Genomic DNA, 18375 nt, shown 5'->3' on the forward strand with positions numbered 1-18375 from the left:
GATGCACAGAAGCTGCAGCTCTGAATCTATAGGCTATAAATGAATGTCACGGCCGTTTAGACGAGCAGACCTTCAACAAATCACAGGATGGCAGACAATGCGCTGAATTATGACCGTGAACATTAATCCACTGCTGTTGCTCCCTGTGACATGAATAAAGTCAATGCACCTTTATAAAGTCAATACAGATTTATACTGATTTTTTGAAGTTATAAGTAGAGATTATCAAAGTACGTTTTGCAAGAAAATACTATTTCAGTTTCACGTTTGATTCAGTGTGATGCATGCCATTTCTACTTATTTGTAAATCTGTGATTAGTTATCACAAATTAAAATTCAACATTAGAATAAGTAATGTGTGGTTTAAAAAAGTAAGTGTTCATGCTTGACTTTAAATTCTAAATTCAGTTAATTTGAGCTCAGTTTACTTAAATTGGATTAAGTTTAAGATTAAGTTATCTCAACAAATTTTACGTTGTTATAACTAATTGCAGCAGCATTTTTTTTACAGTATGTTGCTCATATGTTGTGGTTAATGATTTGTAACAACATGTTATCTGTATCGTAAACCTAAGCTTTTATGTTATATGTTATGCTGATATTTTAATGGACAAAAAGTAAGATGAAATTCTGATAGCTTATATTGTAAATCACTGAGATCTTAATGATGGTATGCTACTTACATAAAATCATATAAATATCAGTTGCCACTCGATATCTCCAATAATATGTCTTAGTAACATGATATTTAAATGCTTAATGTTATGATTAAAACATAATGCAATGCAATCCAATGATGATTGAAAGATTCAAAAGCATGATGAGCATATTTGATACTCACATGATTTTTCTAAAAAATGAAATATGTATTATCAAGTAAACTTAAGTTGCTTCAGTCCAGTAAGTGTTCATCTTGAAATGTTACTAATATAAAAGTAATTTGTATATTTACATTATAAAAATCTGATTTCACAGAATAAAGACACATGTACCACAAGCTGAAGTGAGAAGCTTTTACAATTATGCTAAAAGGCCTAAAAAAGTGTGAACCATCAATCAGACGACAGAAGGCATGTAGTAGATTGTGAACAACAGGTTTTAGATCAGGATTAACATTTTTCTGCACAAGCAAGCACTACATTATCTTCTAGAAATGTATAAATCTAGTTTATCATTCATACTTTATGTTTAGGCCGTGCTAATAAATCCCCACAGCACGACTCTGTCCCCACATTGAGTAGTATGGCACGCTGCAGGTGTGATATTCGAAGCTAATGTCCTTGCTTTCTTATGTCTGTGTTCATCTTCCGTCTCAGATTCCCTCCGGCTTTCCCTCCCTTCCTCTGCGCTGGGATAGTGGTGCTCCGGAGTGAGCAGAAATCTATTTCTGTCACTGTGTATATTCCTCTCCGGCTGCTGCCGTTGCCAACAGCGTGTTGTCACGGTGATGGACATCAGCCCTCAGCCAGTCAACACGCACATGTTTACGCCAAGAAACATGATCATTTTCCACTTACTTCCCACTGCTCTTGTGAGTAAGTAAGGTGCTGTAGCTGTGCCTAATGGAGAGAAGTCTGTGTAAAATGGGAGTCTTGGCAGTCGCACAGTGAGGATGGGAACTGCACTGTTTAACCTGACCTGAAGGAGAGCAGTGGCTTTCAATGAGAAGATCTGACCAGGTGAGAGAGTTTGATCTGAACATGGTAATGTAACGGCAGTGTGAAGGCGTTTCATCCTGGCACGTGGTTAGGATTGGTCTTTTGGTTGTATTTGGTGGTCACATCTTGTATGCTCTGGAGACCTTATAGAAGAAATGTTAAGGTTTTCATGGAGTATTGGATCTTTGTTTGTGAATATCTCTCTCATAGTTGTCTTTAAGCCAACATTTTGCCCCAAAGTGTGATTAATTGAGCACCATGTATCAATTTTGAGCTGGTTGCATTGTTAAAATTAAGGGTTCTTCATTGGAATTGTTGAACATTTAAAGGGATAATTCACCCAAAAATGAAAATTCTTACCCTTGTTCCAAACTTGTATGAATTTCTTTCTTCTGTTAAACAAAAAAGAAGATATTTTGAAGAATGCTGATAACCAAAAAGTTGCTGTTAGCCATTAACTTCCATAAGTTTTTTATGCACTCTCTGAAGAAAAAAAAAAAAAGGTACAAAACCTGTCACTTTTCGAAAGGTACACTGTATGTTTGAGGTATTATTATGTACACTAATGTTGCTTTAAGGTGCCAATAGGGACAATTTGGGTACAAAGGTGTATCTTTTGAAAAGGTACCGGCCCAGTGACAGCTATTTTTGGTTACCAGCATTCTTCAAAATATCTTCTTTTGTGTTCAACAGAATAAAGAAATTCATTATTGCTTTGGAACAACATTAGGGTGAGTAAACGATGACAGAATGTTCATTTTTGGGAAAACTATCCCTTTAAAATCCATGGAACATTCCCATTCCACAAAGAACTACTTTTAAGAACTATTTACTGAAAGGTTCTTTGGGGAATGCAAAATGGTTCTTCTGTGAAACTGATGTTAAAACTCCCTATTTTTAAGAGTGTAGTATAAGCCAAAACTGTCCGAAATCTACAGACCACCTTTGGATTTTGTGTTTATCTATATTAATAGTGAATTTTGGGTATGTATTATATATATATATACTGGTAACTGGAGTTGGCATTGGTCAGCAGAGCTTGAATGGGCATGTTTGGGCAAGCGTTAACTCTAGCCAGACATGTTATAATGCTTCTGATCGTGATGATGTATGTAGTCCTAGTGATAGTCTTTCCCACACACTTGAATTGAAGCTTATTCATTGTTAGTTTTCACTGTGAAATAGCACTTAGAATGTGTTGCCATGGTGATCAGAGAACACTGTTCATCTAACACTGAGAAATTCTAGGCATTTATTTTAAATCTGAAGCTCGTGACCTTCTCTAGTCGGAGAACGAGTGGGAAGATGCACAGTGAGAACTCAAGCGTACAAAATATTGAACATTCTTCAAAATTTTTACTTTGGTGTTCCATAGAAAATATAGCAGCATACAGGTTTAGAACTACATGGAAATAAATATAGATACAATTTTAATTTTTAGGTGAACAATCCCTTTAAAGATCTTTTTCTACAGTACAAATCATAAAAATTTTTCTTTATATCAAACTCGACACATTTGTAGGTTATGATTTTGTGATTTTCCTGACTGCCATCTGTTGTGTGCAGTAATTGTATGTAAGGGGCTCTAGCGGAGCATGTGATGTCACAGGTGCAGGAGGGTTACTTGAGGATGCCTGTTGGCCTATTCAATATCCACTTATGTGAGACAAAGAATGTGAACGCAGCAGGAATAGTCGTTTGGTTGCCATGGGAACATTCCTCATTTCTGCACAGCACATGCGTGGTGAGTGGCATTTACAGTAATTTTCCAGATCAAGGCCATTTGCATATGGCACACTTTAAGTGCCATTATCAAACATGTCTAACAGGAGTCTGCACATACTAGATAATCATGATGATTAGTCAGTTATTCACACGATATTAGATTTTTAAATATGTAAGTATTATGGTGTATGAAATAAATCATATATATAAAAAAAAATTTTTTCAACAAGGATGCATTAAATTGTTCAAAAGTGACAGTAAAGATATTCATACTATTACAAAAGATTTCAAATAAATTATGTTCTTCTGAACTTTCTATTCATCAAGGAATCCTGAAAAATATGAATTATAGTTTCCAAAAAGATATTAAGCAGCACATCTGTTTTCATCATTGATAATAAATATAAATCAGCATATTAGAATGATTTCTAGACTAGACTCGAGTAATGATGCTGAAAATTCAGCTTTGACTCATTCACATTCAAATGGAAAACAAGTATTTTAAATTGTTATAATATTTCTCAGTATTACTGTTTTTACCGGGGTTTTTTTTTTTTTACCAGTAAATGCAGCCTTGGTGAACCTTCAAATCATCTGAAAAATCATGAAAAATGTTTGTTACCAATCCCAACATATTTAATGGCATTGTATAGTATATGAACACCTTTGACCTTTAAGCTAATAGTCCAGTTCAACCAAAACACTGGCATAGTTAACAAGCACGACAATGCAAACTAATGGTGAAGTAAACACGGGGGTCAATCCTCTGGTTTATGACTCCCATAACAGACTCTGATATGCACAGACAAGCCGTATATATACAGAGCACAAGGCACTGTCTGCAGCTTTCTGTATTCTGCATTAAGTATACTGTGGAACAGCCCTGAAATGGCTGATCCTCCACAAGCATTGAAGGTCAAGTCTCTCGTCTCTCTATAAATATGATGGTCTGTCCCAGTGGGTGCTACGTACCGCTGCTCGGCTTTTCCACTGTCTAAGGCACACGCGTTTGCTGACCAGTGGAAATCTGCACATTTGCATGTGATTTGATTAGCGTGCAAACGTTCCTCCGCCGCTGGCTGCTCTTGTCACTATGATGCATTACTGCATTCTGTGAAAGTAAATAAACTGATCTCCAGGACTGCTTCTGTACAAGAACATATAATAAACTAGACATCCACACAGCTTTCCTGGCTCAGCAAAATATCATTATTCAAGTGCAGAGTGGTAGTTGCCTGTGCAAAACATGCTGCACTACTGCTTGGGTGTCTCTGTGCTGTTTCTGACAGGACTTTTCTATAACTTGGTTCCTTTCTTCAATGCGAGTCTATGGGATTTCTTAGCCTTGTTTTATTGTCCACCAGATGACAACCATACAGTGCAAAATATGACTTTCTTAGCAAGTATTTTGTCTTGTTTTCCCATACAGATATCTATACATTACATTCTTAAATCAAGACACATTAACTTAAATTTTCAAGAAAAGTTTGTAATTTTGCTTCTTAAGAAAATGCATCTTGATTTCAGAATGTTTAGATATTTGTACTGGAAAAAAGTCAACAATACGAAGAAAATCATTTTCTGAAGTGTAAGTTAAGACTCAAGATTTGAGTTAACATTCATGTTTTTAGCTTAAAACCACTTAATATCAATCTTAATCTTGTCGTTTTGCTTCAAAAAAAAAAAATCAGAATGAAGTGCATTTAAGCTTATAAAAAGAGAAATGTCTGCCAATAAAGTATGAAAAAAAAACGTATTCTTTATCAAAAAAACTTTTCTTACCCAATTGGCACGTAGTTTTTCCTTGATTTAAGCCCAAACGAATTTTGTATAAAACATGACTTAATATCTGTCATATATGCTAAATGCATCTTGATTTCAGAATGTGACATTTGTACTGGAAAACAAGGCAAAATACTAAGGAAGAAAATCATTTTTTGCAATGCAAGCCAATTATTAAGATTCAAGATTTGACAAAATAAAATGTTGCAGTTATTTCAAGAGAGTTACTGTGAGCTCTGAGATTGTTAATCAATGATATATGCTTATGCCGAAGCCAAGTTATTTTTTACAATAATCATTAAACATCTTAATTCATGTGAAAAACTACAATACCCATGATTCTGCAAAGAAATCTCCACCAATCAGAGAATCACGGCAAGCAAAAGAAGCGCCCACTTCCATGAAGAATTGTGAATGACATAAGCTCTCAAATCACTTTTAAAAATAAAAAACAAAGCAAAACTACAATATGTTGTTTCACTATAAAATCTGTAAATCAATTATTTTATACTTCATTGTTTTTATTTGATTCTGTCATTTGCAATGCTTAATGGGATTGTACTTAATCTCCTCATTAAAGCCGTTAAACTCAGAGTCTTTGACTTTTGTCTGAATTTTCATATATTTTTTGCTTCAAACCAAAGTTTATGTTGTGATTCTCCTCGTAGCAGTTTGGTTTGATTTGTGGCTTATAACTCTCAAACTAAGACTTTTTAAAAAGCCCTATGGGAAAAATTAATGGGAAAAATACTTCCGGAACCAGCGCTGCTGAAAAAGTGGCGCCTGATTATATTTTGATGAAAGCACAAACTTTGTTTTGGAATAATGTGCATCACTAAAGCATGTAAAATAAAGCCAGTAACACGTATTTTAAATGTTAGTTATGATTTCATGTTGCTTTTAAGATACTGCTGATAATTTATCACACCCATGAGCTAAACATGACTAATATGTGAACTATCAGGATTTTCAGTCTAACGCTGTGTTCGGAATAGCATATCAGCACACTACTTGCTATTTCTGCTGTATATCGCAATACACAGCTTGAATCTTTTATTTCAGTGCAGTTTAGGTTTTATGCTTTATTCTAATCTAAACCTTCCCGATTCCAACTCCTTTTCACAAGCAGCATGGCCGTTCACTTCTCCCTGCGCTGATGCAAAAGTGGCCTCGAATGTGGGACGTTGCATAACCCTTCGCAGGGCCCCTTTTCTATTTTTGTTCCTGGATACCCATCTCAGTGAGGTATTTTCTGTGGTGACTCGCTTACATCTGTAGCTCTTCTAATGTACTCTCATTGAGGAAGACATGGATGACTGTTGAGACTTATTCCTGGTACATTTGTCTTTTTTTGAAGGTGATGTACAGCAATACAGGAAGCAGGAATTATGAGAACAGCTGCTTTTGACTGGAGACATTGGACAAGGCTGAATTTGGACACCAGGTTTGTAGATTGATGGCAATCACTGTGTTGTATGTCTTACTGGGACTCAAAAGCAGATGACTCGTCAAAGTCAGTCCTTGACTGCTCTACTTTTTTGAAGCTCTTCTGTGGACATTTTGTTCCTCCTGTAGTTTTAAGATGCAACACAGCTGTATTTCATGAGATGCCAGGCATCCCGCCGGGTAGTGATGCCAAGGGGGGCTGATGCATGACGTAATGACATTCTCTCGAGTCTGGTTACATTTTCCCGCCTCTGGCTTTGACATGTTGCACCGGTTGTTGTTGTAGATGCGTTAACGCAGATGTTTGTCTTGGTCATCCAACGGATGATCGAAGGTCAAACTTGGACACTTGCAGACTTTCGATGTTGTTCTTAAACGGTGAAATCGCATCATGTTACTTACAATACAGATTTGATGCGATTATTGCCTCGTGTCTGAATACCGAACACCGCTGACACACTTAACTTGTCAGCCCAGTTTTTAAAGGTGCATTTAGCCTCTGGCAGGTTTATCCACCATATTTCTCCTCCAATGTGTTGAGGACAGAGCAGGATTGAGATTGACCTTGAAAAAAAGCACATGTGATCGCTGTGTTTTGTCATTCCTACATCAACTCTCTCCTCTGGTCGCTATCTCCAGACAGACAGGCTGTTTAGATACTAACTCGACCCATGGGAAACATTTGACTTCATTGTAGACCATGTCAAGATTTGGTTTTAGATTTTATAACCTGGAGGAGATTGATATTTCTTCTCTGATTGCTTGTGAGTTTGAATGTCCTAGTTAAGGGGTTTGAACCAGATAACCTTATGTAACCTCATTATACAAACTCTGATGTATGCAGATGGTAATTATATTTGCACATGAGTGTAGGCAGAGGTGGTGTAAGTTGCAATATTATTGCAACTTACACCACCTCTGCCTACACTCATGTGCAAATATAATTACCATCTGCATACATCAGAGGTGGTGTAAGTTGCAATATTATTGTTTAATATTGTGGCACTACTTTTTGACTTATTTGACCAATAACATTTAAACTGTAATGCAATTGGTCACACATTTGTGTTGCATAACGGATGTAGATTCAGTGGTTCATTCATTAGTCTTTAGACTCTCTTTACAGGGTACTTTACTTTACAAGGTACAGTACCTAACATGTATTTGTTTTGTTGAGGTTTTTCAGTGGCAGATACCCGGTATGAAATCATTTAAAAGAATTTGCCCTTGTATTTTATTTTATTTTTTTTTTGTACAAATTCAACAAGTGTTTCTTCATTTTGTAACTTTTGTAATGCACTAAGAAAAAAATAAGTGTGAATGTGATTTATTGTTCTTTTGAAGATGAAACAAGATTCAATAAATTGGGTTATTTGAATGTTTTTGAAAGAAGTCTTAAAAGCTCACCAAGGATGTTTTATTTAATCAAAAATACAGTAAAAGATAACATTGTGAAATATTACCATTTCAAATAACTGTTATATTTTAATGTATTTTAAAATATACAAACCCAATTCCAAAAAGGTTGGGACACTGTACAAATTGTGAGTAAAAAAGGAATGGAATAATTTACAAATCTCATAAACTTATATTTTATTCACAATAGAATATAGATAACATATCAAATGTTGAAAGTGAGACATTTTGAAATGTCATGCCAAATATTGGCTCATTTTGGATTTCATGAGAGCTACACATTCCAAAAAGATCGGGTTTGTAGTTTATTCAGGTCATGGCAAAGCTGAATTTTCAGCATTTCTTCAGTCTCACATGATCCTTCAGAAATCATTGTAATATGCTGATTTGGTGCTCAAACTTTTTTTTTTTTATTATTATCAATGTTGAAAACCGTTGTGCTTAACATTTGTGTAGAAATCATGATTTTTTTTTCAGGATTCTTGAATGAATGGAAAGCTCAAAAGAGCAGCATTTATTTCAAATAAAAATATTTTGTAACATCGTAAATGTCTTCCTGCCACTTTCAATTGAATGCATCCTTGCAAAATAAAAGTATTATATATTTTTTTTAAATGTGATGACTGCAAACTTTTGAATAGTAGTCTATATTATTCAGTTGATCTTCATTCATATTTCAGGATTAGCACTAACATATATATATATATATATATATATATATATACAGGTGCATCTCAATAAATTAGAACGTGATGACATTTGTGTAGAAATCATGATTTTTTTTTCAGGATTCTTGAATGAATGGAAAGCTCAAAAGAGCAGCATTTATTTCAAATAAAAATATTTTGTAACATCGTAAATGTCTTCCTGCCACTTTCAATTGAATGCATCCTTGCAAAATAAAAGTATTATATATTTTTTTTAAATGTGATGACCGCAAACTTTTGAATAGTAGTCTATATTCAGTTGATCTTCATTCATATTTCAGGATTAGCACTAACATATATATATATATATATATATATATATACAGGTGCATCTCAATAAATTAGAACGTCATGGAAAAGTTAATTTATTTCAGTAATTCAACTCAAATTGTGAAACTCGTGTATTAAATAAATTCAGTGCACACAGACTGAAGTAGTTTAAATCTTTTCTTTTAATTGTGATGATTTTGGCTCACATTTAACATTTAAGTTCTCAGGAGGATATATAGTGTGTGTGTGTATATATATATATATATAACATTTTAAATACAAGAGTTTTCCTTTGAATAGCAAAAACATTCCAAATAGAGATTAGAGTGCAGAATGAATGATGGCGTTACAGAGATAAATTGCATTGTTTTTCCTCCCCTCCCCCCTCATTTTGCTTGCACAGCCATGTACTTGTTGTACTTGTAGTTTGGTTAATTCTCTAATGGAGGAATTCCTGACCTTACAGTTTGAGACAACCTTCACATCAATCACAAACCTCAGAAAGACAAAGAGATGGTGCTGGCACACTGCCTTCAGAAACAATCTACTCAGGGCATGGTGAGTTTATGGGCCATTTTGGCTTGAAGATGCATGGCTTTTCTACTTAAAAAATTATCCCAGCATTTTATTATACTCTTCAAGTTATTTTTCTATGCTTAAAACATTTTGAATTTGCTTACTGACAACATGTGTTTTTTCTGTTTGCAGACAATTTGGATTTGGTGCCCAGGCTTATATGTATATAGGGATGGAGACCATGTATAAAGAACTTGACTGAACATATGGAAGTTATTATTTCATAATTTTGAAAATGATGCTGTTGGACTGACTGCTGTACAGTCACAGGGAACTGTTTAAAGCACTGAAGGATTAACCCTCCACGTTAAAAGAGAAACTTTAATCGACGCAAGACGATGTTCATTGTGACAAAACCAAGGGCAATGTAGCAACTGTAGATAGCAAATCCTTATCATGGAGGCTGCTAAAACCTCAGGTGATGCGGAATGTTCCAAACAGATTATTGGTTTCAAAGATGATGAAAAACACTTGCCATCCAAGATGACCCAAAGAGGCCAATCCTCTGGCACAGAGGACAAAATAAGACTTGCGGAGCAACCCCAGACCCCAGCTGTAAGTCCATCTCCTGGTATGGAGTCACAGGTCCTTGCTTCAGGAAATATTCTTACCTCAAAATCTAGAGAACAATGTCACATCCAGCTCAGGAGGAAGAACGTTTCTCTCCCAAACAAACGATATCTTCAATCCGAATATGAGCTTCTGTCAGAGGGCCTTCTCAAAAAGGAGCAGAAGTCGGTGAAGACTGGGAAGTATGTATGCCAGTATTGTGGCAGAGCTTGTGCCAAACCCAGTGTACTGAAGAAGCACATCCGTTCTCATACTGGTGAACGACCATATCCGTGTATTCCTTGTGGTTTCTCCTTTAAAACTAAGAGCAACCTGTACAAACACAGAAAATCTCACAGCCATGCAGTGAAAGCAGGATTGGTTTCATTTTCAGAACAAGACAGCAAGCATATGGATGAGGAGTTGGCGGTGGCAGAAGGCGAGATGCATTCTTATGCTGAGCAGAGCACTGACACCGATGAAGAAGTTGTGGAAGACTTGTCCTCAGATACAGTAAGCCATGTCAAAGAAACAGAGGGTTTTGTGCAAGAAAAAGGGAGTATATTGGCAAAAAAAACCACCACTTTATCTGCTCAAACTTCACTCAAAAAGGAAACGGGATCATCAGGAAAAGTGTCTTTATGGCAATTCCAGGAAATGACAGCACCTGCGGCTATTGCTCAGGTGGACCAAATGGTTGAGTTCTCCACCATCAAGCAAAGACTGGTACTTCGGCTTTCGGAGAAGAAAAGTCAAGACTCTGATCAATCTCTTTCCCTGCCTAGTTCATACAGTAAAGGCAGCACTGATTCAGGATACTTCTCACGTTCTGAGAGTGCTGAGCAACAGTTCAACCAGTCGAGTGCAAGTGCCAAATCATATCAAGAAATTATGTTTGGGAAATGTTATAGGCCAACAACCAGGCCAAAACAATCAATCACTGTACAAACCTGCATGACAGACATAAATGAAGCCACATCTAGCTTCATGATTACATTGAACAAAGGCATAATGCCAGGTGACACTGACTCATCCATTCACAGAAGCAAAAAAGACCTAGTGCGATCAATAAAAATTGATTCAGAGACCTTCCAAGAGGAAGATTACCAAGAATGTAAAATCTCTAGCTCTGACCTTCTGGAAACGGCTTCAGAGAGTAGTGTATTCTTGCGCAGTAATTCTCTTCCAACCTCATCTAATTCGAATCTGAATGCCCCAGAAGGGCTAAGAAGCAGTACCTCATTTGATGAGAGAATGACAGGTGCTGATGCCACCTACCGGGGCGCAATGGGCATGAGAAGACTCATGCGGCAAGTTGCGTTTGAGCACTCCGCTACCGAAGGACACGCTGAATCAGACTGCTACGCTCATCTGGCTTGTAGCTTAAAATCAGACTTGAAAATTCATGGCGTAGATTATCCAAAAATGGGTGCTGAAAACTATCAAGAAACTGAGTTGTGTTCCATTTTTCCAAGCCATTTATCAGAAACTTCCACAAGAAAACGAAGAAAGGACAAAAATGTCATGGAGGAAGATGACTTTCATGTGCAAGACAAGCCTTCTGGACACTCAGAGGACACTGAGACAAAGCCAACTACTTTAGATACTGCCTTTTCTGACACTGAGAGAAGGACTGGCAGCAATATTATCTCTGTCATTCAGCACACAAATTCATTAAACCGACTAAACTATTCAGAAATGTCAAGTGATGTTAGATCATATCCCTTAGACAAAATTGGCATTTACAAATTCAAGGAAAAGGAGCATAGCATGGAGGGTCACAGAACAGAAGGAGCAGACTGGCAATGGGGATGCAGTGGTTTTCTGCACCAGAAACTTCATATGAGTAAGCAGCCAACATCTCAGCCTAGTATCCAAGTTCCCGAGATTAGAGTAACCGTGGAGCCTGACAGGCCAGAAAAAGTTCCAGAAGTAGGGGTCAAGCAAAGAGAAAAGCATGCTGAAGAGTTCCAGTGGCCACAGAGGAGTGAGACCCTATCACAGTTTCCAATGGAAAAGCTACCACCCAAAAAGAAACGCTTGAGATTAGCAGAGATGGAATGTTCTTCTGGGGAATCTAGTTTTGAATCTGCTTGCACAAGTCTCTCCAGAAGCCCAAGTCAAGATAGCAATTTGTCTCACAGCTCAAGTTTTTCCCAGTCCCTCGACAGAGAGGAGATCATTAACCTTGTGTCTCAAACCAACCCAGATGAGTTTAATAAGCCGTTGGAGTTTTTATCTGTACCAGGAAGTTCACAGAGTCATCACAGAGAGATGAGACGTTCTGCTTCAGAGCAAGCACCTTATAATTTACCCTCAGAGGTTCCAGGATATCGAAGCAAGTCTTTCGATTATGGTAGTCTTTCTCCTTCATCCACATCTAGGCAAGATGAGGTTAAAGAGCGTAGAGGGGCCTTTTTGATTAGGCAGGCATCATTAAGTGGTGAACCCGAGATGCAAGGCGACACAGTCTCAGATGAAATGAGCAAGAGATCAACCTCACCAAGCAAACCATTTACACTTGAGGGATCCATTGAGAAAATTAGGTATTCTTTGATTTCTGGTGGTCCTTCTCCCCAACCCAAACAATATAGCCCAGTGCAAGCCTCATCTCAGTATGCTAAACCCAATGTTTGCAATGTTCATGACATGGATAGCGTAATGCGTTTTATAAAGAAGGAACCTGAAGAATCCAAGGTAGTTGAATCTTATATTAGCTTAAGGAACCCCCAAGAAGATTGTTCCCGGACTTTAGGCAATGTTTTGTCAACGATAACAGTGCTTTCGCAAGCTCAGCAAGCATTAGCCAATCAAAGTATGTCCGCTTTGCTAGTTCCTGTTAGAATTCAGATGCAAGTACCTTCTTATGGGAACGTAACATACACTAGTATACCTCATATTCTGGATTCTCAAACACAGAATCCTATGTCATACATAGAACACAAAACATCCACCCCCTGTCAAAGTATTGCCATAGTCATGCCACCAAATAACACAGGTTGTGAACTATCTCCAGTATCAGGGCACCCTAGGCGACTACTGCGCAGCCCACAGGTATCACCAGCAAAGTTAAATACAGGCATACCTCTATCCTTGACCTCCAAAACCATCTCAACTACAGAGGCCCCCAGTGGTGGAGCAAACAAGCGCATGCTCTCACCTGTAAGTAGCATTGAACATTTCATCGAATCAAAGCAGCAGAAACGAGTCAAAGATGAGAACATTTATGGACAGATTGTTGAAGAGCTTAGTGCTGTGGAGTTAGGAAATCTTGAAGGTGAAAAAGAAAGTCCCAAGAAAGCTTTCAAATCAGAAAGCACCCCAGAGACATGTGAGCCCACTGAGGAGGTAGATATGGACGAGCCCAGCCAAGACTTTTACAGCAATCCAGAGTTACAATCTCCTGCCAGAATTCCTCAAGGTGCTGCTATGATGGAACAAAAACCAACACCTGAACTCATGATGGCTAGTAATCATCCTGGTTCTGGTATAGGTGCAGTGCACTCGGCAATCACTGGTGCTTTACTGTTCTCCAAGTTTCCAGGTCTTCACACTACTACTTGTGTGAGCTGGTGCTATCTCAACTCCACTAAGCCAAATAGTACCCAAATAGCTGCAAATTTTTCAGAGTATGCCTCGTGGTTTGTGAAATGCCGTAACCCTAACCCAGCTGATCTTAGCACTGGGATGGTTCTTGCTCTTCTCCGATCCAAACAGAGGCGGCAGGATGCTATTTATTCAATCGCAAGCATGTATCAACCTGGACTACTAGTGACCTCCACCCCCTGGAGACCGAAGCAAGAACAAGTATGTTATCTGTTGTTGGTTTTAGCTGATTTGCCACTTGCTGCTGTGCTATATTTACCTGTACGTTATTTAGCCATCTGTTCCATAAGGTCTGTTGCACTATTGCAGGTAACGCTGGACTACAGAGAGGAAGATACAAAGCAAGATGTGAGGCTAAGAAACATTAGCCAGAGGTGCAAATATTTACGAGAAGATGTGGCGTCCACCATACGGCAAGCAGAGCCAGTCCGTGTGAAGATTTTTGAAGGAGGGTATGAATATGTAATTTGATCATGCTGATGTTCATATGTGACTGTAGTAATGCATCGAAATGAAAAAGTTCTGGTTGTTTTTTCTCTATCAGTTATAAGTCCAATGAGGAATATGTGTACGTGAGAGGCCGTGGTCGGGGAAAGTATATATGTGAAGAGTGTGGTATTCGTTGTAAGAAGCCAAGCATGCTCAAGAAACACATTCGAACACACACGGATGTGAGACCATACATCTGCAAGTGCTGCAACTTTGCTTTCAAAACTAAAGGTTGGCTTTACCACATTCACATTCAAGCATGATTGCAAAAGATTTGGATAGAAAAATAACCCCTGTTTTATTTAGGGAATCTCACCAAGCATATGAAGTCAAAAGCTCACACGAAAAAATGCCTTGAACTTGGAGTTTCACCCACAGCCATGGGCAATACAGAGGATGCTGGTAGGAAACTTTTTTTGAACTACTTTTTCATGCAGATGTAAAAGATAGGTTTCAGTCTAGCTTAGTTCATTTTTAAGAGCCTTAAGCGCCACAAACTAGTTCCAACATTGTTCTAAATGTTAGGAGAAGGTTAGAAGCACTAATTTCATTTTCTGCTCTTACTGTGTAGATGACACACAGAAGTCCTTAGGCATCATGTCAGTGGAAACAACCATTAAACATCAGTTCTCAGATGCAGAAAATTCTGATGGCGTCGATGAGGATGAACCAGATGATGATGAAGATGATGAATGTGATGGTGATTCTACACCAAAAACATTGTCCAGAAGCACAAGTCCTCAGTCCTATGCAGTCAACAAGCCATGTCTGTCTAGCTGTCTCCCTAAACTCTTTGACCCAAGCTGCAATCCACCGAAGGAACAGCTTGGAGTTTCTTCTCTGAGTACTGATGATGATCAGACCTTTGAGCAGTCAAGCAGTCCCTCTGAGCCTTGCCCACCTCAGCTGCTGTCGCCTTGTTGGGATTCACCTCGCCAGAGGTACATGTCCCCGAGAGGAGATCTCTCACCACAACGTCACCTTTTGTCAAGCCGTGATTCATCTCCTTTAAGGGCCGTTTCTCCAAGGAGAGATCTGAGCATCAGAGGGGATTTTTCACCTATCCGGCAGCTGTCACCTGTAAGGCCTACATGTTCGGACCCATCGGGGCAACGGGCGCAGTCTCCGCTGGGTCGACAAAAAGGGGTGCTCAGGGCAGTGTCCCCACAGAGGGGGTCTTTTCAGCACAGGACCCTCACGGATCCAGGAGGGAGTGTGAGATTTCAAGCTTCTCCCCTTCGACCGGTCATCGGAGTGCGAATAGACACCGGAATGGTATGCTTTAAGATTTACATTTATGCATGCTTTTACCCAATACGACATATATTGCATTCAAGGTACACAATCAATTCTTGCTTTCCCTGGGAATTGAACCTATTACCTTGGCATTGCTAGCACCATGCTCTACTGATTTATCTACAGGAAAGCATGTTGCATTTGTACCTCATAAGTTGTAAACTATTAACTGTTGATATATAATTTTATTCATATTGAAACCTTTTGGCATCAATGACATCAAACCTGACCCCAATTTGATCATTTTTAATAGTGTTTCTGGTTCTTTCTGACAGCCGTGATCATTATAAACTTTCTTTGTAGAATAAAAATCTTTATGATAGAATAAAATCTGCATAAAGAATATAATGCCAGAATAACACCAGCATTTTTGGGTAAAAAATTGCTATAAAGTAAATTCTGGTGGCACGCCTTAATGGCATAACAGAATAGATATATTAAAAAAAAAATTACACCAAGTACGACTTTATTTAATTCTCTGAAAATAGTTTACACATCAGAAGGAATTGGTCGGCATCATGAAAAACATCACTTTTTTTCAGGATCAAGGGGATACTCCTCAGAATCTGTATGTTCCTGTCGGCCTATGCAGCAGTCAAGATCGGTCCACAACCCTGCAGCTAGACATCTTCAGCCACTTGCCTTTGCACTCTCAAGGACAGGTGCCAACGACTGTTCCGATGATCCCTATTGGGGGGTTAAGAATGCCCACAATGTCGACATCTGGTGCTGCTGGGGAGAGAAATTTGCTCCCGTCAAATCCACAGGGGAACATATTAGAAACGGCTAGTTCTGGCCGGACCTCAGCCCCTGTCCTAAATCCTGGAGAGGCCTGCAGTGGAGAAATAGCAACCTCTTCCACTGGCCTTCCTAGCAAAAACGATAAGAAGGAGGAGAGCGTCTACATCTGTGCAAAAGCTATTGCGTCCCTCAGAATCACATCTGAAGATGCCGCTGATAAACCGCCTAAAAGCTAACTTTGTAAGCACTATATAATCGCATTCAGAAGTAAAACTAAAATTCAAGCTCAGACCAGAAACATATTTTATGCAAGTATTCAGTGGTTGCATTCAACATACATTACGTGGGTTCTTGTGTTGTACTGGCGGTAGCAAACTTCTGAACTCAAGGGGGCGATAGAGTTACCTTTAAGTGTCTGTGCCATTAACCCGGATGTTTTATTATTCAGGTAGCTGCTGTAAACATGCCAAGTTTAACAAACTTAAACTAACTTGCTCAGTAGTTGACCTTTAGCGCCCCCTTGCAGTCCGACATACTTCGGAAAACAAAGATGCACAAAATCAAACTTGCTTAGAGTGTGGTTTTGCCGTTCGAGTCTGACCAAGGAGTTCTGGTAATGTAGGCAGAAACATAATACACAGAATATGCACAACATCTTGCATTTATGTTCAATGCACATGCCATATTCTTCTGCCATATCAGTTACAACTATAAACACGTACAAGCTGCATATTTGCAACAATACATGCAAAAGATTTTTATCAATATTTCATGAAAACTATAGTTCTGAGTTTCACAGGACTGGAAGTGCATCATTTGCGTCCCAAGTATACAAAACGCCAGTCGCCGTTCTTACTGAAATCGTCTTTGACTTTTGCTTGTGCCTTTTAAGAAAATGTTTGCATATCCCTCGATGAGAGAAAGTCATTCGATGTACCCTGTTTATGCACTTAACAATAGTGGTGGTCATTAAGTTGAACTAATATGAGGTACCGTGGTTGCTTTTTGAGATTGCATTTATTACGTACGTTGAAGTTTGCATTAAGCTGTGCTATGACATTGCTTTGTATGCTGTTGTATGTTTTTGCTGGCACCTTTATAACTTAACCGCATTATGTGCGTTCAAGATTATGAACCCAAAAGTGTTGATAAATTCTTTAAAAAGTTTAAACCACCTCCACCGTATAGTATTTTTCTAAATGTATCATACTTTAGATTTTTCTGCACTTAAAGAAATGTCATTATAAGGCATTTTTAATATAGACCTGCACATGACATCATATTATTATATAAAAAGCGGTAAGTATCATGCATTAAGATGACTATTCGAAGCACTTTCTAGCGAGCTGATAGACTGAATGCCGTGTCCTCAATATTGAAGCTCTTTTAAATGATTTTTCATTGAATTAATAATATGGCTCAACATTCCAGTCACTGTTAAGTCAATTATATGTGCACATACACATATATGCACGTACGTATTTACACAAATACACACACATAATCGCTATCATGTACTGTAATTACTTTTGAAGAGTGGCTCGTGTTGAAGTAAACAAAAACGAATTGTATATTTGAAGGGATAGTTGCCTTTTCAGGTTTTTCTTGCCATCAGATGAAGGGGTCTTGTCTGGTGAAATTGTCTGACTGTTTGAATGTATGAATTTTTAGCCGAAGTCATTTTAAATGTCTTTAAAGAAGGTATAAGTGCTATCTCATATTAAACATACGGATATCATATGAAGTAGCAGGCAGTTTATGGTATTTATATTAATAGTCTGAGTATTTAAAAATGCTGAGATTGTGAAGTTAAACTGAGTTTATACTGAAGGAACTTTCATGTCATGTTTACAGTATTACATATTAAAGATTTTGAGGTATCTAGGTTGAATTTATGGTATTTTAGAAATTACAGCTGTTATGTATCTTATGGACTGGTACATGGTCATCATTTATAGAAGTTCATGAATATTTCTTTTGTTTTGCCCATAAAGGCAGCTGATTTCTTCTTATTTAACTGTTTTTGTTTTACTCTTGATTACAAGATGTCCTTTAGAAAAAACTGAAATTAAAGTTCTATTATAAAAACTTGTTCACAGTGTTCTTACCTCAAA

General features: G+C 37.9%; 1 protein-coding gene across 3 annotated transcripts; it reads left to right on the forward strand.

Moving 5' to 3' along the window:
- Window positions 1-1554: 1554 nt before the first annotated feature.
- LOC107552081 (human immunodeficiency virus type I enhancer-binding protein 2 homolog) lies at window positions 1555-18250 on the forward strand. 3 transcript variants are annotated; one of them, XM_016233902.1, is made up of 9 exons: window positions 1555-1679; window positions 6523-6609; window positions 9471-9562; window positions 9713-13936; window positions 14045-14187; window positions 14280-14455; window positions 14531-14626; window positions 14796-15499; window positions 16063-18250. In XM_016233902.1, exons 4-9 carry the CDS (start codon window positions 9977-9979, stop codon window positions 16495-16497), a joined length of 5514 nt encoding a protein of 1837 aa, XP_016089388.1. In that variant the 5' UTR covers window positions 1555-1679; window positions 6523-6609; window positions 9471-9562; window positions 9713-9976; the 3' UTR covers window positions 16498-18250. The 3 variants fall into 3 exon arrangements, with proteins under 3 accessions (XP_016089388.1, XP_016089389.1, XP_016089387.1); XM_016233903.1 differs by lacking the exon at window positions 1555-1679 and adding an exon at window positions 6370-6410; XM_016233901.1 differs by lacking the exon at window positions 1555-1679 and having other exon boundaries at window positions 6420-6609.
- Window positions 18251-18375: the final 125 nt, after the last annotated feature.

The sequence above is a fragment of the Sinocyclocheilus grahami genome, unplaced genomic scaffold (genome assembly GCF_001515645.1).
Source record: "Sinocyclocheilus grahami isolate Dianchi unplaced genomic scaffold, SAMN03320097.WGS_v1.1 scaffold440.1, whole genome shotgun sequence".
NCBI classification, from domain to species: Eukaryota; Metazoa; Chordata; class Actinopteri; order Cypriniformes; family Cyprinidae; genus Sinocyclocheilus; species Sinocyclocheilus grahami.